The 23,278-nt window shown below is 46.4% G+C and overlaps 7 protein-coding genes across 7 annotated transcripts; 2 read left to right on the top strand and 5 right to left on the bottom strand.

The window, feature by feature from the left end:
- Positions 1–4,796: 4,796 nt before the first annotated feature.
- Positions 4,797–5,576, bottom strand: BDW43DRAFT_312615 (uncharacterized protein; the record flags this gene model as incomplete). Its single annotated transcript, XM_032047401.1, has 3 exons — positions 4,797–5,136; positions 5,188–5,483; positions 5,550–5,576. 3 exons carry the CDS (start codon positions 5,574–5,576, stop codon positions 4,797–4,799), a joined length of 663 nt encoding a protein of 220 aa, XP_031898836.1.
- Positions 5,577–7,987: 2,411 nt separating this feature from the next.
- BDW43DRAFT_312614 (uncharacterized protein) lies at positions 7,988–8,329 on the top strand (the record flags this gene model as incomplete). Its single annotated transcript, XM_032047400.1, has 1 exon — positions 7,988–8,329. One exon carries the CDS (start codon positions 7,988–7,990, stop codon positions 8,327–8,329), a length of 342 nt encoding a protein of 113 aa, XP_031898835.1.
- A 3,323-nt stretch (positions 8,330–11,652) lies between these two features.
- BDW43DRAFT_281265 (uncharacterized protein) lies at positions 11,653–13,899 on the bottom strand. The gene is made up of 5 exons (XM_032042488.1): positions 13,797–13,899; positions 13,516–13,729; positions 13,105–13,457; positions 12,907–13,038; positions 11,653–12,837 (listed from the first exon to the last, which is right to left on the bottom strand). The coding sequence occupies exons 1-5, from the start codon at positions 13,881–13,883 to the stop codon at positions 12,088–12,090; spliced, it is 1,536 nt and encodes a 511-aa protein (XP_031898834.1). The 5' UTR covers positions 13,884–13,899; the 3' UTR covers positions 11,653–12,087.
- Positions 13,900–14,766: 867 nt separating this feature from the next.
- Positions 14,767–15,400, bottom strand: BDW43DRAFT_312612 (uncharacterized protein; the record flags this gene model as incomplete). The annotated part of the gene is made up of 2 exons (XM_032047399.1): positions 14,767–15,085; positions 15,159–15,400. 2 exons carry the CDS (start codon positions 15,398–15,400, stop codon positions 14,767–14,769), a joined length of 561 nt encoding a protein of 186 aa, XP_031898833.1.
- Positions 15,401–15,946: 546 nt separating this feature from the next.
- BDW43DRAFT_312611 (uncharacterized protein) lies at positions 15,947–16,818 on the bottom strand (the record flags this gene model as incomplete). Its single annotated transcript, XM_032047398.1, has 2 exons — positions 15,947–16,354; positions 16,420–16,818. 2 exons carry the CDS (start codon positions 16,816–16,818, stop codon positions 15,947–15,949), a joined length of 807 nt encoding a protein of 268 aa, XP_031898832.1.
- An 804-nt stretch (positions 16,819–17,622) lies between these two features.
- On the top strand, positions 17,623–20,053 carry BDW43DRAFT_312610 (uncharacterized protein; the record flags this gene model as incomplete). Its single annotated transcript, XM_032047397.1, has 13 exons — positions 17,623–17,795; positions 17,846–17,936; positions 17,984–18,178; positions 18,227–18,318; positions 18,372–18,523; positions 18,573–18,640; positions 18,691–18,818; positions 18,869–18,986; positions 19,042–19,123; positions 19,220–19,484; positions 19,534–19,588; positions 19,639–19,725; positions 19,925–20,053. The coding sequence occupies 13 exons, from the start codon at positions 17,623–17,625 to the stop codon at positions 20,051–20,053; spliced, it is 1,635 nt and encodes a 544-aa protein (XP_031898831.1).
- Positions 20,054–20,291: 238 nt separating this feature from the next.
- Positions 20,292–22,985, bottom strand: BDW43DRAFT_281264 (transcription factor domain-containing protein). Its single transcript, XM_032042487.1, has 5 exons — positions 22,526–22,985; positions 21,985–22,452; positions 20,676–21,921; positions 20,511–20,620; positions 20,292–20,436 (listed from the first exon to the last, which is right to left on the bottom strand). Exons 1-3 carry the CDS (start codon positions 22,946–22,948, stop codon positions 20,689–20,691), a joined length of 2,124 nt encoding a protein of 707 aa, XP_031898830.1. The 5' UTR covers positions 22,949–22,985; the 3' UTR covers positions 20,292–20,436; positions 20,511–20,620; positions 20,676–20,688.
- Between the last annotated feature and the right edge of the window lie 293 nt (positions 22,986–23,278).

The raw sequence follows: 23,278 nt of genomic DNA, 5'->3' as shown, positions 1-23,278 counted from the left end.
TTAAAAGCTATTCAAAATCAATATCTTGTATGGCCACCTTCTGCAGCGATTACTGCCTGACAACGGGCCTGCATAGTATCTAGTAAATCCCCAAAAAATGATTCAGGGACTGCTTCCCAGGCCTGCCTAACTACTATTCTCAACCGATTATATGATAAAACTGCCTCATCTGGATAGCGTGCCATAATCCAATCCTTCATCCAATCCCATATATTTTCAATAGGATTTAGATCAGGCGAGTAGGCAGGCCAGTATATCACTGATACTCCATGCTTTTCTAGATCACTCTTTGTCTCTTGAGCAGCGTGCCCAGGTGCATTATCTTGCATAAAAAACAGCGGAGTAGTATTGGGATTTTCTTGCTTTAACAGGCGTATATAGCCATCTACTAAAGGCAAAATCTTTGCTTGATATGATTCAGCAGTAATGTGGCCCCAATCCTTTTCCCAGAACAGGCAGGGACCTTTAGTAGTCCCATGAAAAGCACCCCAGAACATCCAGCCACGGCGTCGGCGATCTGAAGAGCGAACACAGGTCTCATCAAGATCCTCATCTACCCTACGCGTTACATAGAGGCGTTGGTGGGATCCAGAGGTGACCCAGGATTCATCAGACCATAGGATCTGCCTCCATTGCCCAGCAGTCCAATTAACATGCTCTAAAGCCCAGGCCAAGCGTGCTTGCTTATTACGCTCACTTAAAGGAGGCTTGCGAAGTGCTATATAGCGTGAATAGCCTCGTTTTCTAAGTGCTCGGGCCAAAGTATTATAAGAGACACTTAATTTAAGCTCTTTGATTACCTTATAGTAAGATAAACGACGCGTACGCTTAGAAGATGATATCCAAGCAATAATATCATCAACTTCTGCTTCGCTGAGCTTAGGTGTTGCATCACGGGCTTTTCTAGGTGTATAGGTCTGAGTTTGGCATATATATTGAATCTGTCAATAGGTGGTAAAGGGCAGATACTGCTGAATTTGCTCATAGGTAAAGCCGGCGTCTCGAAGCGCTATTATACGTATTCGATCATCTCAATTCAAGCGCTCAGAGTTCTGGCGTTCTGGAGTTCTAGGTCTAGAATCGGCCATTCCGTAGGTAGACAAGAAAGCAGATAGATAGACAGGTAGGTAGATAGATAGACAGGCGGTTCTGAATAGCTTCACCTGCGGCCTTGACACGGAGCCTAAATCACTTCAGGAGAACCCTAGAAAGGTAAGCGGTGGCAGACCTCACCGCCAGAGTGCTGACCCACCTAGATGGACCGTACTAACAAAATCACCAGGGTAGACCGGTGTACGTCGCAGTAAGGACGGAGTTATTAACTCAGTTTTTTCCGATCCCCATTGTGGTCCCGCCTCTACTTCTCCGAATGACCGGTGAGCCCACTGACTCGATTATAGACCCACATCGGCTCACACTAACTCACGCCGCACACCTAAGTCTAGCCGGTGCATGGGGCTTCTGAAGAGTGCCGGTATCTACCGGTATTATCGTACAAATATATCCGGTCTAACGCAAAGTCTTAACAACTAACGCCCACAATATCTTCAAGCTTGTCGTCTCCATCTAGATTGAGCAGGCAACAATAATACTGAACCCTGGTGCTATTGACCAAGAGTTACAGTCCGAGAATTACGCTACGCTGTTAGTAAGTTTACGATCAACACACTAAGCAGAGGGGAAACGTCGGAGATACCAACCTACATATCACTGTGCCAACCTAGGAAAGGATTTGTAGCAGCGGCGGAGCCAATCCAATTGCCTTGCGGGATCAGAGCTAACAACTTCGATCGCCCTGATATCGTCATACACCGGACGTTTATAACGCCAGTAGCGTCAGGGATAGTTCTAGTCTCGGTTGCAATCGCCGCATTTGGTGCGCGTGCTTGCTGTCTGCTGGAGACTCAGAGGCTTCAGACTGATGGTTGTGGTCTGGATGGGGTATTCACTGTTGTGCAGTGCGATGCAGAACAACAGGGTCGTAATTACTCGCACCATGAACCCCACCGAATAGACATCTATATAAAACGAACTTCCTCATCTCCTAGTAACATACAGCAGATCATGAATGATGGTAGAATCGCTGTAGGACCACTCTCAGCTGATCCAAGGGTTCGACCCACAGACCGGATCGGGGCCAATTATGGTTCTCAGCAATATCACACTTGAACAAATAATATTCTGATTGGTTAGATTGCACTGCCTTCCAACTAGTATTTAGCTTGATTCTCTATGACAATATCTTGCAAAGCCCCAAGCTAAGCTTTCTTGAAGCCAGTATGATATGCGCGTGGTTTGATGTAGCCCTGGCTATCTGCTGGCTATTCCCCCCTTTCATGAAGTGCTATATCGGAGGTAACGATTCGCCAAAGATCAGGATTATTTGCCGAAAGACAATGAACTATTGCCAGACACAGTAGTTTCCGGTCTATAGAATCCTTTATGAAACTATGATAGTGAGAATTTATTTAATATGGTTACTAATAGAGAGTCGCCTAACATTTGAAGAGGTGTAGCATTCTAAAAAAAATACATTTCACGAGCTCTGGGCTCGTTGGATTTGTAGTATTTACTTGTGAGAAAGATACTACCAATACATAAATCTCCTGCACCGAAAAAGCTGTCGACAATATATACCTTCGAGACTGGCTCTACTCACCTAAGAGCACAAGATAATTGAAATGCTATCAGGTCCTTTTGTACTGCTTGCCATTTGTTGTGTACAACTGTTGTTTATGGTGATGGAACCGTGGTCACTATATATATTGTCTATGTTAGCCATTTTTGATGTCGGGCTGGAAGTCACGGACAGGTACACATATCCGTGATCTTGAATTTCAGGGGACAGGGCTCCGAAAAGAGCTTTTTAAATATAGGTGGTGAGAATATCTGCTCTCAACAGTATTTAGCAGTCTGCTTTTAGATACAAAGGAAAATATAAATAGCCAATACCATGTTGAATAGCTTAAAGCAGGTGAGGCAGGAGGCCGACTTTGGAAGAGCAACAATATGAAACAGAGAACATCATTGGTCAAATGATATTGGACCACAAGACCATAATATATATATCCTGGTATGAACAAGAGTATAGGATGAAATGGTGGTGATTCAAATCACCATCTATGTCAGCTTTTTCGGGAGCCGTCCTGTCATTGAACAAATGGCCATAACAACCAATTGTTATCATCCCCTCCTTTGTGCCGGCCAAGTAATCTAATTCTCGGTATATCGCTCCTGCTGCGTAATTATTATTGAGGATGTAGCCTATTGCATAGAGACGACTTATGCTGAGTCAAAAAGGGCTCTATCTCTTCAGAGCCTCTACGTACATTAGAGTCACAAGTGAGCGTGTGAAGGGTCTAGAGGTGCTTATCCAAGATGTATCTTTTTACGGTAGTACCCGCAGGTTGCAGCACGAGCTTTGGTTATTCCATTCCCACCAGATTGTTAGCTATCGCCTACGATAGCTTTGAGAAGATGTGAAATTGCAAAAAGAAATACATACCCCTTTTGTCCAAAGAACTGTCTGAGTTCTTCGTCGAACCCTAGGAATCGATCCGAATCTATCCATGAGCGCTAAATCGTGCCCCTATATGCACAGTCTGCAGCTATTTCCATCTCCACTGGGGGTCTGTTTGGCGTATCATCTGCCGTGCGAAGATGTTGCTACGAACCTGGTGAAATTGTCTTGTCTTCATAAGTGCTTCTTCACTTTCCTTCTTCTGTCGTTCCGTCTTTGCCTTGTGGTCTGGTTAATTCTTTGTACCTGGTACATTGGTGTCTGGGATGGAAGGCCGTGATGGTTCACCTGATTGACCTGGGCCAGCAGCCAAAGTCAGCGTGAATAAATAGAAGAATAGTATTGTGCACAGTGAAGAGAAGGCGAGAAACAAGAAAGGAAGAACGACAAAAATCTTGAGATGTGCTAGTTGACCCGAAAACAGACTTTTATAACAAACTGATACACTGTAAATAGTACGGACTCGCTTGTCTCTTCGTGAAAGTGGGCGTTAGACAAGGACTTAGTGGGCGGCTTATACTCCGTACAGAGACAAATAAACCTATTTATTATAGGAGGTGCAACACTTATTCTATAAGTGAGAGCAGGAAAGCCAAGCAAACACCTGGGAAACTACAGGCAGGCTTATGGGACGGCACTGGTGCCTGGAGTATATCCCGCGAGATGGCCACTGCAGAGGATGTCCGCTTGAATTCCCACGTTGGCAATCTAATGGGCCCGCTAGGTCGCTGTTCACACTCTAGTTGAGCCAGGATCACCGGGTATCGTTTACCATCGATGCGCGTGCGGCACATATACCGGTATTCGACTAGCGGGGTCCTCTCTAGACTTTGCGATGAGCACCCTCGCCCGGCTCTTAAGGGGGTGGTTAGTGGTAAGACCGTTGAGAATGGGTTGTTTGTATCTCTTGCTGGCATTTGCTATGAGAATTCATAAACACATCACTCATAGAGCTTGCAAAATCCACGAGAGTTGCAAATTGAACATCAGTGGATGCCCAGCATTATGGATTATGTAGCACTAGTGTCTTGGGATTGGTGATATCAAGTAGTTATAGTAAACCCGGATAGTGTGCTCTACCTTCCTATATAATGGTAGGCTCCTGGGGAGGCACTGGGAGGTTGGGATCGTAGGCAGATTACTGCCCGTTTTAGTTTATTTTCAACTTTTTTTTTTTTTTTTGCTTTTCTTCCTACCGCTTAAGACCTTCAACGCGACGCTTCTTCAAAGGAATCAATGATAAATACCCTTGCGGACATGACAGGCGTCAAGGATACTAGGACACCAGCTCCCACTCTTCGCCATCATCATTAACTCTCCTAACCCTCGCCCTCCCTTCCCAGTCATCAGAAGCAAAGCCATACTTAAACTCACCAAATTTGAAATCATCACCCCTCCAGTCGAGAGTGAGCAACCCATCGCCGGCAACCGACACGAAACGATCCCTATGATCGACAGGCGAGATCGAAATGGAATCTCCTCTGACCAACACCGTATCCTTATCCGTATCTCTCCCAGTGATACGGAACCTACTACGCTTGCCCGTAGCAGCATGTATTCCATTTGCGTCTGCGAACCAGAACACAGACGGATCGCTTTTCGACCGAATGTAAAAGCTATATATATGTCAGCAAGTGGCAATGCTAGTACCTGAAGAGACGACATACCACTTTCCGCTACGATGGTCGCAGACATGTCCGTTATAGAATGGCAGGTAGAGGGGACCGTCGACGTTATTCAGAAGGGCGAAGGTCATCCGATTCATGAACTCGGGCACTATGTTATGGCCGGTCCAGGTGCATCTTCCGAGATCGACTCTGCTTGGATCATGCACGTAGAACTCGGGGGACTGTCGGGTTATGACCCCGGTCGGGAGTGCTTTCTGCATGGCTCGGTACCACTCATCCATGACTTCCAGACTTGGTGCAGTGATCAGATACCGCCAGTGCACGTCATCCTTGATCTAGGTTTTGCAAGAAACATCGGTTAGAAAGGATCCTTGTACGCTATTGCGACTTGGATTGCTCACGCTTTTGGAGTATGCATAGAAGACCATATTTGTTCACTGGATGTAGTGTTGGACTATGTTGTGTAAGTTACAGAAAATGGTTGGCGATGGGGATACTGGGCGCCCGAGAGCTGAATGAACTAACTTGATTACAGGAGAGACACTGGAGGGGTCTTTGGATGGCATATATATAGCATCCCTGGGTTGTATGCAAGAGCGACTCCGGGCGTCAAGGGATAGGCGAGGTACAACACGTCAGCTAAGAAATAGATGGCTGCAAGTGTAGTGCAGTGGCCATCCAATTAGACAAACTGATTTCAATTAGGGCTAACATGGCAAATAACATCTGCTTCCCTGTCTTCAGCTGAGAACGGGTTCCGGTTTGTGCATGATGACGGGTAAACGAAGCTGTTTAACGCATCATCCAAAGTTGCCTTTTACTACATATATTGTTCTAGAGTAGTGACTTCTTCGGACGTCAACCACACTGTATGATTAGCTAGAATAAGTCAGGACGAATATCTCATCTTCGTCGTAAAGATATAGGGCTCTCACATGTAGTCGGTACACTCCTCTTTGCTTGAGATCGGAGAAAGGATACCAAAGAGGACTGCTCAGACACACTTCGGTCATGTCATAGGGCCGAGCTACGCCTCACATCAGGAAACGAGGTAGCCTAAGACAATGCGCCAATTTCGCTACCGATCACCCATGCCAGCTGCGGTAAGTTGTATCACTAGTTCGCATCACTAGAGGGGATCGAGCCTACGGCCGGTGGAAAAGGGCGCAGCGAGTACATCTTCGGGATACGCGCCCTGCAACCAAGTAGGCAAATACCATGGTTGATTGATTTTGATAATTCCAACCCCAGTGCACGCCAGTCAATGTTCTGTTTTTACACACTAGCATAGATACAACGCCTAAAATCGATCCACTAAACCAAATTGAATGAAGATAAATAGTCTAGTTTAAATCACACGATAGACCTGATTTTTCGGTTAACGTGGCGCTCAGGGAGCCTATAATAGGCTAAGATACTCACAAAGGTGATAATTAATCCTCGTCCTGAATGTCGACTGTTATATCCTTATTCTACAATTGATCTTAATACCCCGCAGCTAGTGAAGTAGGGACGATAGTCGCTTTAGCATGAAGAAACGGGTCGCGTGAGATAATAGGGTAATTGATTAGCTCCGCAGCAGACACATTATATTATTGGTAAGGCAAACAATTCTCGTCTAGGTCGTTCAGCTAATTCAGCTATTGGTAATCACTTCGCCCTTCGATAAGATTTGAAGCTTTCGAATATGCCTATTCGGATTTGAGAGAGGCAAGGCATAGACGTCTACTGGAAATGCGAGATTCCATTTTACCTGGTAATCTAGCCCTGAAACGTAAGGCTCGCAATCATGGAAGTGATTTCCTAACCTAGTAGGAAAATGAGCAATATTAATAGGCCTCAAAATAATCTTATGATCATATAATCTCATTATCCTATTGCCTGATGTCTGCTGCAGCACATGAATCTAGATTGGGTGGGTGGGTGGCTGGTCGCAGGTCCTAGGTGGGACTTTTCGTTGACAGTATCTCTGTCCTTGACCATGGGAACGAGGCACAACGATATTCTAGGCTGCTAGAGGCTTGTATATACAGGGCTGAGAATGCACTTCCGTCAATTTTGAGGTAGTGGCAGGCTGAAATATCTTGTTCAGGCTCCTTGCATAAATCCAGCTTCGTATAATCTGCAACTTGTTGCAAGCAGATATTAGGATTGGAAAGCGAATGGCTTGGGAGTTGGCCATGCATCTAGCCTACAGGCTGTTATGTCATATATTCAGGTAGCCACAATATGTAGCTTGATGGGAGTGTTATCCCTTTTGAATCATTCTTACGTGAGATTCGAACGATTTAGAATATGTCTGCTTCTAGACCAGGGACTAAATATGGGTGCCAGCAGTGCCAAGACGCAGTGTAATGTTGATTGACATACTTGGGAGCGATACTCCAAGGCGAAGAGGTAGTCGGTATTTGTCTCTGTATGCAACGATATGCGCGCCAGTGGCGCTGGAGAGCCTGGTATTTCCTGGGGTTCCATTTCCGGTTAAGGTGATAGGCAAGGTCTACAGTAAGGTTGGGTTTCGGAATCCCCGCTATTTCTTATCACCATGTTGCGGTTTCGGATCTTATTAGAAACCAAGGATCATGGGCTAATGCCTTACAGCTCTGCTCAGGCCTCACAGCGCGTGCGTCACATCGAGGCTTGTCCTTGTCAATAATACGTAGTGTTAACTATAGCGAGGGCTACCTGCTTAGACAGCAAGGTAAGAATAGAAAGACTCAGACCTTACTGCCCCTCCTTGACCCCTCATCAGACAGTGGAATCAAGCAGACTTTCAAGTCTACATTTTGAACATATCTAGGTACTTTTCGTCAGATCAAGGTTTTCCTTCCGCTTGAAAATGGCCAAAGTAGAGAGTTTCACTGGGCCCGTTACTCTTCTCGAGATAACCGAATGGCTTAGCCGTTGTGAAGAATCTTTTGAGGCCTCCGCGGCGACCTTAACTGACAAACAAAAAATCCTCGCAGCAGGGAGCGCCGTTGCCAAATCCCAGGACACGAAAACCATCTACGACTGGTGGACGAAAAATCGCAAAAAGCTAGAAGGGAAAACCTGGAATGAGTTTCGCAATGCTGTTAAAGACAAAGCCCTAAGCAAGAGCTGGCGAATGAAAGCGCTTCTGGACTTCTACAGCACCATCCAGGGTAGTAAAGGCCTTGGAGGACTATTTATCGCTGCTTGAGGAGCGAAAGTTTGTTATCGACCGGGGAGATCCTGTGCTCAACCCAGTTGACGACCTTATTTACAAATGCCTTTTGCTCTCTAATGCTACCCCAGATCTCGTGGCACACATACTGAAGCATCATAAGGATATCCTAGCCTTTGCAAAAGCCAATCCCGACGATGTCAAAGATTAGCTCCGCAAATATGATACTGGTGATACCAACCCTCTTCCAAATTTTGGCCCTGTGCCTGGCCCCGCTCCTATATCTTCGCCTCCAGCCGCATTCGAGTAAGTTAACCACCACCCCCGCTTACTACCTTTCATAGAAAATCTCTCCACCCTTCGTTTCTTGCTTTCCTCAATTTCTTCAACTTATGTGCTTTATTAGAGAGCAGGCAATTCTCGGGCATATATCATTACCGGCCTACCCCTAACTCCATACAAGGAGGACTGCACTTCGTTTAATGACTTAGACCTGTTTCCCCCCAAGGCTTCTGGGCTTGGAGATTCCACGAAGATTACTGTATGGCATAACAACGATGCAACTTATCCCATGATTGAGCGATACGAGATCATCTTCACCAACCCGTCCTTAACAGCTGCAAATCCCCAAACGTAAAAGTCATCGACCTTCAGTACCCTAACCTTCAGCGTGGGTGAATATATTAGCTCGGTCACATTGTCCTTCAGGCAATTTAGTCTTGTCTGGGAGTCCCTGAGTGGTCTCTCAACAAGTAGAACTCCAGTGCGCAGTGTCAGTGGGATGATGATTACCTCGTCAAACCCTGCAAACACACTCTCGATAGGTGTTATGTCTGATGACAAGGTCACCTTTACTGCCCCGAGTGGATGGAGAATTGTGGGATTTTATGGAATGTCTCGCAAGGAGTCAACGCTTGAAAACGGCGTCCACATCTTTGATCGGTGCATGATTGATACAATGGGTGCCATTTATGCAGTGGTGTAATGCTACGCGTGGGCAGTATTTAAGAAGACATCATACCCAAGGCTAGTTGGAAGATCAACGGGTCCAATGGAAGCTAGCAAAACTCGATCTCGATGAGAGCGAGGGCCTGCAACAATGATCTAAATGGAAGTTTGCTCAACTGGCTAAATTCCATTCTACCTCAGACAGAAACCGACGATTTACATGATAGCGTGCAACGTATATAACGTAACTCACGAGCGAGCGGCAACAACAAGCAAGCGGCTACTGCTGTGACACATACTAGATGCGATGAATTACAGTGCAATATCTCAACAACCATTAATTGGATTGAACTGAGAATTGATACAATGACTATATATAGGCTCAGAATAGTGTTATATTAATGTCAAGGCACTTCTATAGAATCTTTGCTAAGATTACAAATGTGATTTTTGGAGAATTAGGGCTGAACAACCGCATGTTCTTATGTATGTTAGTGAAAGAACGCTCATTACACTTTGCCAGTTTGGCCATTTATGATGTAATAAGTCCTTTCTTACTGCTTACAGTATCATGTGTGCCATCATCTTACACTGCCAGCGATTCAGGTTTCGCGCCATTTTGCAACGATTTAGGGCGTTAATGGTTGCTTGACTAGGGAGGGACGATACTAAGGGATGGTTATTTTTGGATCAGTAATAATACATAGTATTACAGCTCTCGTCTGTTTGAACATTACCGTTCAAAACCGAAACATGATCCAAAGTACGGGAGTAACCATATCTGGATTCAGAGGACCATGTGATTAGGGTTTGAAAGAGCATCTCTGTGTTTCCGACATAGAAGGCGATGTCGGGCGCTACTGTACTTGGGAGCGATACTCCAAGGCGAAGAAGTAGTCGGTATTTGTCTCTGTATGCAACGATATGCGCGTCAGTGGCGCTGCAAATGGAATGACTCCTACGTATGCGGAACACAAAAAGTATGATATTTGTAGACAATCCTCCTAACATCAAGGATCCTCGGTTGACTTAGACCAAGCAAACCTCCACCCGGAAGCAGAAATATGGGTCAATACGGACTTGGCTCTACTCAACTCAGGACTGCGGCGGACACCTATACTTTTTATTCTTTGTCATCACTTTTAGGTAGAGTTTGTCGGCCTTTGGGTCGATGATGTCGTTTGGATGGATGGTCTCTTGCGAAGATCCTTTCCAAACATTCTGATTGGCGTGGGATAGTACAGGTCCTAGTAAAGGGAAAGTGAGCAGCGATCCAAGCAAGCCAGAGAGGGAAGAAGTACTAATGGCTTCCACATGGAGGGTAGCCATCCCGTAAAGGAATCGGTCTCGAAGGTATACACTTTTCCATCTTGTCGGGTCCGCACGGTGACACAGACGTCTGCGTCACATTTGAGCCCGTACTGAAAGGCTTTTGTAAATAAACTCTCCCTGAGTCTACGTTTCTGTTGACTCTTCTGCTTCCTCTTCGACCCGCTCCCTTTGGCCGCTGTGAATTGATAAGTCATTTCAACAGTTGGCATTAACTTTGGCAGGGTTCTGAGGTGGATGTAGAATAGCTTGTAAGCTATTCGTATTAAACGATATTAAAATGATATTAAAATGATCAGACTTTAGGACCCTATCGAACTATCTCAAGGCCTATCTAGGTGAGAATCGTGAGGCTCTTTATATGTAGCCTGATTACCATAGTATTTTAACAATCCACATACTTCCGCAGGTGGTTAATTCACCAGGCATATGTCAGGTGCCTGTGATACTGGGTAATTTCATGGGCGTATTCAATAATGGAAGGTTGGCGAGCTCTTCGCAGATTCACGAGTTGATTTATACTTCATACTCCCAAAAGGTTGCGACCACCTTTTTACGTGTACCTGTTTCTTTGTTGAGCTATTACTGCGGTCTGGCCTGACGGATTCTTGTCGCTTCCTAGAGAGATTATATAAGGATCGGGCGCAGACAGTGTACCCTGACCTAACAATAGAAAGTCACCGCGAAACACCCTGTCCAATGGAATCGTTACTCTTCCTCTGCCGTCAAATCTTCCTGTTATAGGGAGGTACATATTATAATAGGTCCTCGCAAATAGACGTTGCCCTGGCGAATTGTCCAAAGAGGAATATTTTGAGAGTCTGAGTTTTCATATACCTTGGACCGCCATTGACCATCCATCACCAGTAACCATCCCCTCAGACTTATATCATTCACCTCCTTGGGGGCTGTCCGTCCAGAGCAACACCATTGTCCATAGGTTTTTGAAAAGCGACTGGCAAAGTGGCAGTAAGAGGATTCCTAGGGATATGATTAGACTGTTGCCTAAAACAAGACATCACGTCTGATGTACGGAAACTTGATTTGGCTTGTGGTAGTGAGGATAGTTATTCCAAAGTGACGTTAGATCAGATCGATAGCTGCTAAACCCTACTAGCCAAGCAGTCCGCAGGAATTTAAGGCGGAATGTGTAATTGTCCTCCACCAGCAAACGAATAATATGAGGTGATGAAAGGTACAAAGGCGCCTTCCCGCACTGACTCGTAGTGTCCTAGAATTGCCACAATGTTGTGTGGGTCTATTCGCGCTGGCAGATAACGTAGTCAATCGTATGAAACTTGACTGTTTTCGCGGGCGTCCATGAATGTCCTGGAGAACCGGACAATGTCTCTGAGATTCATGAAAGGCGGAAGTACTCCTTGACATGGCCAAGTAGTTTCGATCCACTTGCCAGTGGGGAAACATCACCCGATCGCCTCGAGCGTCTTCGATATAACTGTATGACAAGAGTCCTTCGGGGAAGATGAAGGAAGAGTAGTATTTAGATTTGATTTGACTCAGAACAGTTTACTCAGTTCCCGGTAGTCGACATCAGACAAGGAGCCCATCATTGAGGTGAAAATAGCAGTCCTGAAATGCCTTTCGATATAATTGCTCACATCCCGCAAAAATTCCATCTCTACGGAGCCCGGGACAAAGACGCTATGTGCTATAAGCAAAGGAAACAGCAGCCGATAGATCAAGTTCTTTGGGGCAGCATAAATAAAGTAGCGGATGCTGCGGCATATATTGCAGGCTATAGTGTAGCGTTCACATGGCTTCAAGGAGTGAAGAGGAATTGGCGTAGGTTCTGATATTACTAGGAGTAGTGCCCAATAATAGCACATCGTGTGGGCAAGAATAACATTGGGATACTCATAATGCGTTGCGAATTCGACTTCCGTTTTAGGATTATAGCATTGAAAGATCGGAAAATCGTCCTTGTACGGTGCTGGAGACTTCGAGATACTTCCAGGTGGGTATGCAGAGGCAACGGATTCCTTCCAAGCGTCTAGCTGCCTAAAAGTTTTGTCTGCTCTGGCATTGAGTTTCTCCTGTTGAGTCCGCATCTCTAGTGGTGAAAGACAGTTCTCGTTGACCATAGACATAATATAATCTAACTCCGCAAGGAAAGAAGGTACCCCGGATGCAATGTCTAGGAGCTGTTGTAAAATATCCTTGGGTCTTTTGTCGTTAACCCATGGTATTGCCAACCATTCCTCCGTGGCTAAAAGCGTACGACGTCGACGAAGAATTGCAAAGGTTACCTGCGAATCAGCCAAGGTTAGACCAGTCCAGAGAAAAAACTTTCACCGTGCTGGTAAGAAAAGCCTGACCCAGTATATTCGCACATCTAAAAATAGGGATTTCCCAAGTCCAGTTTGATGGAGCTGCGGTGATCGACGTTGGAGCAGGTGAAGAGCCCAACCCGCATGCTTGAGTAATGCTGTATGAGACGAAGTTGACATCTGCACCAGCCAGTAACGGATTAGTCTTAATTTAACAGGCAATCTGGGAAGGAATCCTGAACTAACTTCGATGACCCCGAAAAGATACGTAGCTCCAAGCGCTTCCAATGAGAGTTGCCCACTAAGCTGTGACAATAATCTTCCTAGTAGCCTAATGGCTTTGTTATAGTATAGGAAGCCTGCTGAAACGAGGCCCGGATTAGAGTCAGATCGACCTATGATCAGAAGAGATGCGGCCCAAAGTGCTTCACATATCAAGGGTGATGAATGTCTTAACGATGCAACCTGTTCAAGGACAGCAGGCTGTATCTGGGTGTTTTCTGTCTTAGAGCAGTATGCATCAAGTAAACGTTGCAAAACATTTTCGAGTACGATAGAAGTAGTTGGAATAGAGGAGGAGAGGCTGATATTACGCTCTGCTACTGTTGCATTAGCCTATAAACAAGATAATGCCATGATTGAACGGACGACCAGTACCATGGCCTGATGGGCTACTTAAACATGCGATGCATCGGGTTGCTTTGGTATTTGCAAGACCCCGCTCGATTTTCAATTTCGGGCTTTTCGTCGTAAGTTGTTCTCTTGTATCATTCGGCTCGCTAGTAATGTCATCCTTGATAGTACAGGTGCATGTACGCTGGGAAAGCACTCCTTGCGAGCGGCATGAAGCACAAGGCTTCAGGCGGTCACACTGAGAGGAACGCGAGCGATCGTGGTTAACGCAATGGCTCTTTTTTTCAGCGCATAAAAGATTATACCTTAAGTTTCCTTTCATCGCAGGCCAAGTATGAGTGGACAGGCGGTTGTCCGGTGACTTTCAGTCTGGAGTAGGGTACAGATGTCATATTTATTGATTCAAACGGACAAGAAATTATCTTCGTCCTTTCATCTTATTTGGCTATAACTGTGAAACTGGTGGTGATGCTCCTATATCAGACAATTTATGCTACCCCGCTAGGTGGCAAATTATGGCTAGGCTTGCTTCAACCTTATTCTGCAAGACCTGAAACCGGAACCGTGGGTCGTCCTGTTCTAGAAGACGTCTATCAAAGTTAATCTACGGCAACGATCTCCGAGGTGTTATTCCCCCAAAGACAATTAAAGTCTTGTCCCGCAAGATTTATAGACCATTCTAAGCTTTAGGTAGCCGACGGGAAATATAACACGATAGTGTTCCATAATAGATAGTACCTGAGGTCGTGAAAGCTTGTGAAAAGCTTCAAGCTGTAGAGCAGTCTTTGCAGTCGCCCCCCTGACATCTTCCACCCATCCGCCCCCAATTCCTGTTTGCTTGTCTCCCTCCGCTCGCCAATACATAACCGCCTACAGATGCGTGCTGTGCTATCCAGCCATAGGCCTTTTTCTGGTAAAGCGCCAATCCCGTGACCCTCCTGCCTACATAGCCATACACCTCGACTGCATTATGATCTTACATTGCTGCGGGCCATTTCACTATCCTACATGTGCCAGGCTCTCCCCTGTCTCTTGGGAATTCCCTTATCCCTTACCTTTGGGGAAAACCTAAATCCTCATTAAGCCGCCCTTCTTCTAATTTGACCATCTGTGACTTTTCTTCTGCGAATTTTCGTCCTCCTCTGGCTGCATTGACTCGACTTAGGCATCTTCGTATTTCATGTAGTGGCCACCGCATCCCATACGCCAATCAACTGCATGGGCTAGTCCTCCTGCCCCTGACGCGTTTCTAGGCCAATATTCAAACTTTGGGTATTAGCACAGATGAGAGACCGTGTTGCTGGAGTTAACAAGCGTGATAACGTTGAGAGCCTTATCGTCCGCACGAAGCGTAGTCCAGATTTCGATGCCGACAGTTACAGGAACGAGGCATGAGGTTCTGAAAGCGGCCTCTAGTTGAACATATAACCGTGGAACACCGGTGGGAATATTTGTGGCAAGCCACTTTGCCCATTGCTCTACATCAGGTTCTGGCAACGCCTTCTGTATCTCCACACTGCGCAAAGAACGCATTGGACTAGTGGGTGTTTTATTATCTCCTACTCTCTGAGCTTCAGTGGAGCGAAGGTGACCCCTTCTGATACTGTGAGCGTGGAATACCCCAACGTACGTCTGGTAGACGTTTCGGAAAAGTTGTGCATGGATACCGGCTGCGGGTGTCCGGCACTCCGTGGGGATCGGTCAAGGTATCAATCAATGTCTGCATGAAGCAAAGGCCTCGAATGTGCATTAGAGCTGTGTTCCCAGCCTGAGGCTGCAAGGATTTTGGAACCTCCATGCATTGCGACAGAACCTGCATCGAGGCTGTGTGCAAATCTGGACCAAACTCTCGTAGTTTCTTTGCCTTTCCTTGGGACGTCCAGTGCCCGATTGGCTTGGTGGCAGCCATGGTGTTGGTATAGGTCACAGATCAGGGAAGAGTTAAAGGAAATACGAGATGGAAGGAGTGGTTGGTACAGGATGTATAGCTATATATTACGACGGGCCGGGTGACTCTTTAGGCGAAACTATCGATATGAGTGACGAGCATTTGATATATTCAATATTACTCCAATACACAGGCTCTCATACCTTTGTGAATGTTATGGCACTGTGAGTATTCACGATGCTTATACTATGGTGTTGTGGAATGACAAGCGATGAGACAATACAGCAAATGTAATGATATTCCTAAGTCTGCAAACTGTAACGTCTCCTAGAAAAGGGGCCCCGAATATATGAGGACATCACCCTTGCCTGCGTCTAGAGGGACACACGGCACTTTAGAATCATGTTTAGACAGAGACTCTCTGTCTAAAGAACAAGGTTATTTATCCGGAAGATAGTACATGCTAATGCAGGTATGTCCAAACACCGAGTTGAGCGAAATATAAAAATACGTAGGACTCATAGGAACGATTTGAACACCGCCACCTAATTGATGGATTCCAGTAACTCAGTCCCGTGGGACTACCTCAAATCTAAAAGCAAGACGCGACAACTTCATCTCCTCGGTCCACTCCTCACCTCCGAGCGAATGCTTCAGAATTTTAGAGACCTTGGATCGCAGACGCTCCTTTCCACTGGCCTCATCGTCTGGCGTGGTTATCTCTATATACACACTGTCCCCGTTCTTCAGGAAGCTAGACGTACTATCGGAAAGCTTCTGAAACCGAAAATGAGAGCTGAATTTGGGTCCAGGTTTGATCCCATCTACATTCCAATCCTTGTATGAGCTTAGGTAGCTGCGCTCTCCGGACGCCAGAAGAACTTTATGGTAGTAGCCCGAGATGGACGGGGTCGCGAGGAGGATATTATCGCCCCATCCGGGCTTCTTGAACTCGTAGGGTGTGTCGTATTTGAGCTGAAAGGAAGATCGATTAGTCTTTCTCATTTGTGTTGACGGTAGTGAGTGGTGCCAATATTTACCTTCCATGCTTCTGAGGGGCCTGATTGAATAGTAGTTTCCCAATCTATTGAATCGGTTTTTTCAACAAGGGAGACATGGCCTGCAATACCAGGGTCGGCAGCTGCCCAGAACAGATACTGGAATTGGTCGGATACGAGGTTTTGTTTCGGCTTCGCGGTTTCTAAACGTCTACGATAGTAGTAGTCGTTTATTTCTCTATTACGAAGGTCATCGATGGCTTCCTTATAGTCATTGAGCCATTCTGGCTCTTTGTAGTTGCGGATCATTTCCTGGATCTTCGGATACTTGCCGTCGGGGTCTGATGCTTTCAGGCGGTCGAGGGAAGGGACGGGCCTGCGAAGGCCGAGGTATTGGCTTCCTGATGCTAGGCGGAATCGCACGGTGCTTCGAACTGACATTATTATATTGTTGTCAGGAAGATAAATGAGGTATTGGAGGTGATTCGGGTGGATATGGTAGGATCATGGTCAAGGTGGTAGGAGTACCACATACGGAGGATTGTTCTTGAACTAAGTAAGCCTAGGCAGGCTTTTGGATGCGGCATGGTCCGCTCACTCCGAAAGGCAAAAGACGCCGCTGATGCTTCGTTCCATCGAATAATCGCTCAACCTCGTCGCCTTGTTGTGATGGTACCGCGCACGGCCGTGATGATCACCGCCGATCGCGTTCTCCAGCTGAATCCTGCAGTTCTTGCCTCAGCTGGGTTTGCGGTCCCTTGACGTCAATGAGGATGGGTGCAGCGACGAGACATCTACTGTCCAGTTGATACTAGTTGTAAGTGTTAATACCACTCTATACAGTACTGTGTAGTATCATAGCTGAAGACTAGGTGGGGAAATGTGCAGATCAGCGGATCGGAGACCTCGGGCTTCAGTTCGCATGAGAGTTTGAGTTTGACACGTCAACAACCCGCTGCCATGGTCCAGTATTTATGGTCTATGACGGGTTGATAGGTTCGCCTTGCAGCGTGGTGACAGGTTTTGCAATGTTCTGAAGCCGGAAATCCGCCGGTCAGGTCCAGTCCTCTCTCAGCGCAGCCACAATCGGCATCATCCCATGGACAGCCGAGCCATGATGCGGAAATATGCCTCTTCCGAGCAGGAGGATAAAGAAAGACGTTCAGAACGATAGCACGCCCCAGTTCAACTTTGGCTCTCAATATCCAGTGGCCGAGTACATTAGTAGATACCTTGATATACAACATGGCTAAGACATCCATTGTCGTCCGCGTCCAGTTGCATGACGTGGATGCCGGGACGTCCAAACAGGCCAGCGTTGCTCCCCTCGATGTGGATGATCTTGATGCGTTCAAGAAACAGACACTTGGGGAGGTCAGAAAGCTTCTTATTAAGGAAAGCGTCTTGAACTCAAGACAGTATGTCATGATCTCCCTTCTCCCTGCTACACTATAATAACAAGCTGCAGACAACAGTCCGCGTTTTGCACCAACAAGGGCGCCGAGGTTCGGGACAAGACCGTATTGTCAGTGTATCTCGGGCTTCAGGCCACCGAAAATGTAAGACGAGCTTAGACTCATGGCTGTAATGCACTAATGGAAGCTAGGACTCCAACCCTCCAACGAAAACCCCCAACAAAGAGGAGACCATGGACAAGGATGGCGTTGAGACCACGGCTAAGGAAATGCCCTCAGCAAACACAGCGAATGAATTTGATATTTACTTAGTCACCAAGCCGAAGACCAAACGTGAAGCTCCTGAGAAAGGCTTCCTCACGGAACGCTTGAATGTCTCCGTTGATGTGCGTTATCGCTCTTTTTATTGAGTATCCTCTGACTGAAAAATTTAGAATGGTAAAATCACGATCCCGGAAGCCAAATGGAAGGAGTTAGAAAGCACATTCAGCAAGGGTGACTGGCAAGCCTCTGCGGATAGCTATACGTAATTATCCCTCTCTGTTTCTGCGTGTCATAGTTCAATCCTAACAGCCTCAGCTATCCTTCCGAAATGACGGAGCAGGACTGGAATCGTGTCATTCGCAACAACAGTCTAATGAGCGGAAACGTCTTTTCCATTGTTGAAAAGAAGGACAAGAACAAGAATACAGAAGGGTATATCGCCAATGTTGACAAGGCCCCGTATCCAGGTAACTTCAGTACATGCCATTGCCAATGATATATACTAAAACCTTCCAGCGTTCAAACTTCTGCCAAGGACCTTTGAACGGTATGAGTTGGATACAAAGCCTGACATTGATGCAAATGTGAGTCAGTATCTAGTCAGGTCTAAATGGAGCTAGTACTGACCGTACAGCCCAAATACTACATGCCTCGATATCTCATCGCAGATGATTCCTATGTGGATGTCTTTGAAACTGCCAATGCTATTTCTAGCTCCTTGGCGTCAAGCTCCTTCTCTCAGACGGATATAGAAGGAAGCATGTAAGCTTATCTTACTCTAAGCTACTATGAAAATAAACTGACCTTCGCAGTGGTGGTGGTGCTGCAGGCTTCAGTGCTGAAGTCAAGGCTGGATTCAGCAAGGGTACTCAAGATGCCATTAGTAGCGCTACTTCCCACGAGAGTCGGGTGATGAATATCAGCTACAACGTATGAAACCTATACTATCATAGTTGTAGCTAACAGACACTTACCTTTTCCACAGTTCCCCCGGGTGTGGGTTTATCTCGACAAGTGGAGTGTTGAACTAACCGACAAATGCGCGGAAGACCTGAAGGCGATCGACAGTACGCAGGGCCTAGTGGAATGGCACGCAAAATATGGCATGTTCTTCTTAGGCCTCACTTTTTTAAATTAATACCACCCTACTAACACTGCTGTAGGCCAGTTCTTTGCCCGACGAGTCGAGCTGGGTGGCAGGCTTTTCTCATCCGAATCTTCGAGCAATATTAGCGGCAGTAGCGCATCTGAGAAAGCCAACCGGATGAAGGTGGCGGCTAGTGCATCATTCTCTTCACCCTATGTGCAAGCATCTGCCAGCGCCTCGCACCAAACTGAGACGACCGACAAGGAAGCTCAGGCACAGAGTAGATTGAACAAGAGTATCTCCTGGCGTGCCCAAGGCGGGAATACACTTTTGGCTAATAAGTACGTGTGTCCATTGTATTTTCCCTGAATGCTGAACTCACTCTATTAGCCCCCCTGCTTGGTGTTCTACTGTGGGACCCTATCAGAACTGGCGGATAGTCCAGGTAAGATCTCAATTCATAGTGGGAAGTAATAGTGGCTAAATACTGAACAGCAAGCCGATGCCTGTTCCATGCTGGACTTTATTCGCACCCTGTCACCAGAATGGAGAGCGACCGTGGATGAAAAAGAGAAATTTAGGGTAGGTGGAAAAAGCGAGACAAAGTGAAAGCAGTTGGATGCCACATTGTAACAGGCCCATGTTATGTCAATTGAAGTTATCATATAACTTTTATACGTTCTTTCTATCATCGAGCATATTAAACAGGGAAAACCGATTGAATAATTCTGTTTCGCGACGAAGACGGGAGCCTATCTAGAGAGTAGCAATATAATCATAGGAGTCGAGAGATCCAAATACCTGGATCGAGCAGAATACGGAGGACAGTGATATTGACTCTAGCCATCGGGATCCTGAGCAGCCAGCGGTCTGGTACCACATCGTAGTTGAAACTGCACCATCTTTTTGACCCTCTTTTCTCAACTACTTTAAATACTGTTATGTCTCTAGTCGTACCGTGTCAATGACCCGAGTCGGAGGGAAAGCTGTCGAATAGACATGCTCCAATCTCATGCTAAAATTTATCTGCTCTAAAACTCGAGGATTGGTACACCCAACAAATGGAAAATGGTCCATAGAACAGATAATTACATCGCGGGTTTATTATTCTTTTCTGGTGCCGCATGTCATTGCCTTCCATCTTTTCGATTACTTTAACCGATTAAGGTACACGCTATCCCCATGCGGTCCAAATGAGGGTTCATGTCATCTCGATGACTTGGACCATCGATACTCCGGAACCAGGGACATATAATGAGTAATGAGCAGCTTAAGCAACTAGAGGATGCACTGCTGGAGGCATCCAAATAGTGTATCTTGTTATTCTGTTCCGCTATCAATGAGAGTGCTGATCAAACCTTACGTACCTCCAGCTATCAATGGAACATACATTTTGCATTGGGGCTGCTGGCCCGGATGGGAACCTTTCTCCCCAAGTAAGTGAAGTGTATATTATGAAAATCGTAGTTGTCTTGATCTTCACATATATTTAGTATCATGGTAGAAGCAAAGAGTGAATTTTATATTCTTACTTTCCTTCATAGGTCACGGCCCATCCACGATATCCAGGTTACCATTGATAATAGCGGACCAATCTTCTACAAATACCATCGCCGGCATCTGAGTATCTTGCGGGGCACATGCTCCTTCCTCTAAACCTAGATATGAGGCCTGTAGGTCTTGTACTCCAAAGCTCTGTGGCACCTGACTAACAGTCGGGAAATGTAGCTGAGCCGGACGTTCAAGGATATCTTGTGACAGCTGAAGCTGATCGTGGACGGGAGGCAAATTGAGACCCGTTCCAGGACCGTCCGGGCATTGACAATCTGAGCAGACATGCAATCGTCGCTGAGCCATCCTTGAACGCAATGCTTGTGCACGAAGGGAGACCAGACAGCCCCAAATGCTACCACTTTCGCTGGTGGCTGAAAGCCTCAAAAAGCCATCGTGAAACTCATCAATGGAGTTAAATATTTTATCGACCATATCCCAGGCAAGGTCTGCTTCGGCACACTGTGGATAAACGGACAAGCAACGTAGCACATATGCCAGAGCGTACCATTGAGTGTAGGCTCGAAAGAGCCATCTGAACTGTGCCGTGCATTTGCTAGCCATTAACGAATAGCTTCTCTCAAGGACACAGTATGCCATCTTGAAAGATGGTTTGACCATGCTCTCCAAGTCATCCTGCGACTCTCTACGTGGATGCAGATAGAGCTCTTCCCGGTGTTGTAGCATAAATTTCATCTTCTCGCAGGCGATGTGATAATGGTGAAACGTGGCCATATACAGGGGATTTGATGGGTTATAATTCGCGAGATACTTTGTTTGCATATAAGCGATATGATCGTCGATCATCTTCCGCTTGGTGGAGAGGTCTTGAAAGGAAGCTACTGCTGAGCTTCCTTTTGTGAGCAAAACAGGATGTAGGATCTTGGCTGCTTCAATTTGGACAAGGCAAAACGTCATTTCAGTCCATGAATCGGACCCGGCCGGGAGACACTCCATTTCTGGGTAGAGCTGACTGTCGTTGACATTGAGTGGGATCGGTGGCATCTGGGCGAATACGTCAATGGTGAATTCAAACCCATGGTCTTCGGGCGATCGGGAGTCAAGAAGACAGAGATGCCACCACAAGCGGCGTCGCATCTCGGCCTCAAATGGCCTTAGTTTCAGTAGTTGTCCATCTCTATGGAGCCCAATCGACTGGGCCAATCGGATTGTGGTTCCAATGAGCACCCATACGGCACGGCCAATATCGTGAACACGTAAACAGGTCTTTTAGATTCCATTCGATTCATGATTAGGACATATGCTAGAAATGGCAAATAGCAAACTTACTACAAATATGGCAAGGGCCTGTAGTTCAGTTACGCTGGGATTACTCATATAATCTCCTTGCACGAGTGCTTGATCCATTCCAGTTGCAAATCGTTTCAGGTGCGTCTTCCGTGTCTCCGGCAACACTTCCGACGCTTCGCGATTATCCAGGCTTGTGACAGCCGCAAAGAAGATTGCAAACCCAAGCGCTATTGAGGATGGTTTGGCAGCTCTGGGGTCAAGGATCGTTCCGATAATCGCTGACTGCGTTGTCGGTATATGAAGAATCTTCAGGACGGGGTTGACACTCTTGACGTAAGTAGCCCATAATCTTAGGGCGAGTGACGGTTCCGGGAATAGCTGGGAAGGATCTGTCGACCCACACGAAAGTCCAGGAAGAATGTCAAGTTTCAAGCGATCGTTTGGGGAGGAAGACGTATCTGTAGTGCTCTCTTGCGTAGTCGCCTGGGGTAGTTCCATCTGCTTTTCCTAGTTGCATACACTAGTCAGGTTGCCTCACTTCCTTGGTTTGCACCATGATGGTACTGGCTGTTCTACTTACATCTTGCAGAAGGTCGCGGATGTTCGAATTATTAATGTATTGGACCCTACCTCCATCTTCAAGGAGGACCTCCCACGAATGCAAGCGACGATTGGATGCTGTGCGTGCATCTGGTAAATTTTCACTCTCTTGATCTCCTGCATTGTCTCTAGTGGATGATATATATCCATCACACAGAGTTGCCAACATGGACTCCACCCTTTCCAGGCGTTCATTGATTTGATGCAGTGAGAGGTTATGGCGTGTACTTTCCCTGTGAATTGTACTTGGATACACACAGTCCCAGCCGGCCCTTTCACAATTTCCACATGGTGTTTTCCGATCGCAGCGAACCTTGCGTCGGTGACAACAAATGCAGGACCGAGATTTTTGTTCTAAAGCGTAGTCTCGGGTTAACGCACGACGCTCCTGAGCTCTTTTCATGGCGACGCTGATACCTAGCAGAGGTATCCTGTCCAGCGGGTGGAGATATGTAGTCTTCACTCTTCGGAGCCTCGCTGCCGATGGACACTACCGTTTAGTATGGTGGAGGCCCCCTTAGGCCAATAACAATCGTTTACTCGGAGGCTTCGGTCCCCACGACCGATGGTAAATATCGGGAATGTGGGATCCTGCTCACTTCCACGGTTCACATAAGCATTAGGGCCAATAATTTCTTATTATTCAATGTGGGGCACTTCTGCAGTAAGCAGGTGCTATTCAAAGATGCCATACAGGTTGGTGGATACCTTGAGGACTTTATGTAGTCCGACC

The sequence above is a fragment of the Aspergillus alliaceus genome, assembly GCF_009176365.1.
Source record: "Aspergillus alliaceus strain CBS 536.65 unplaced genomic scaffold BDW43scaffold_31, whole genome shotgun sequence".
In the NCBI taxonomy this organism is placed as follows: domain Eukaryota; kingdom Fungi; phylum Ascomycota; class Eurotiomycetes; order Eurotiales; family Aspergillaceae; genus Aspergillus; species Aspergillus alliaceus.
The sequence above is the reverse complement of the archived record's forward strand: the minus strand, read 5'-3'. Positions and strand labels throughout refer to the sequence as shown.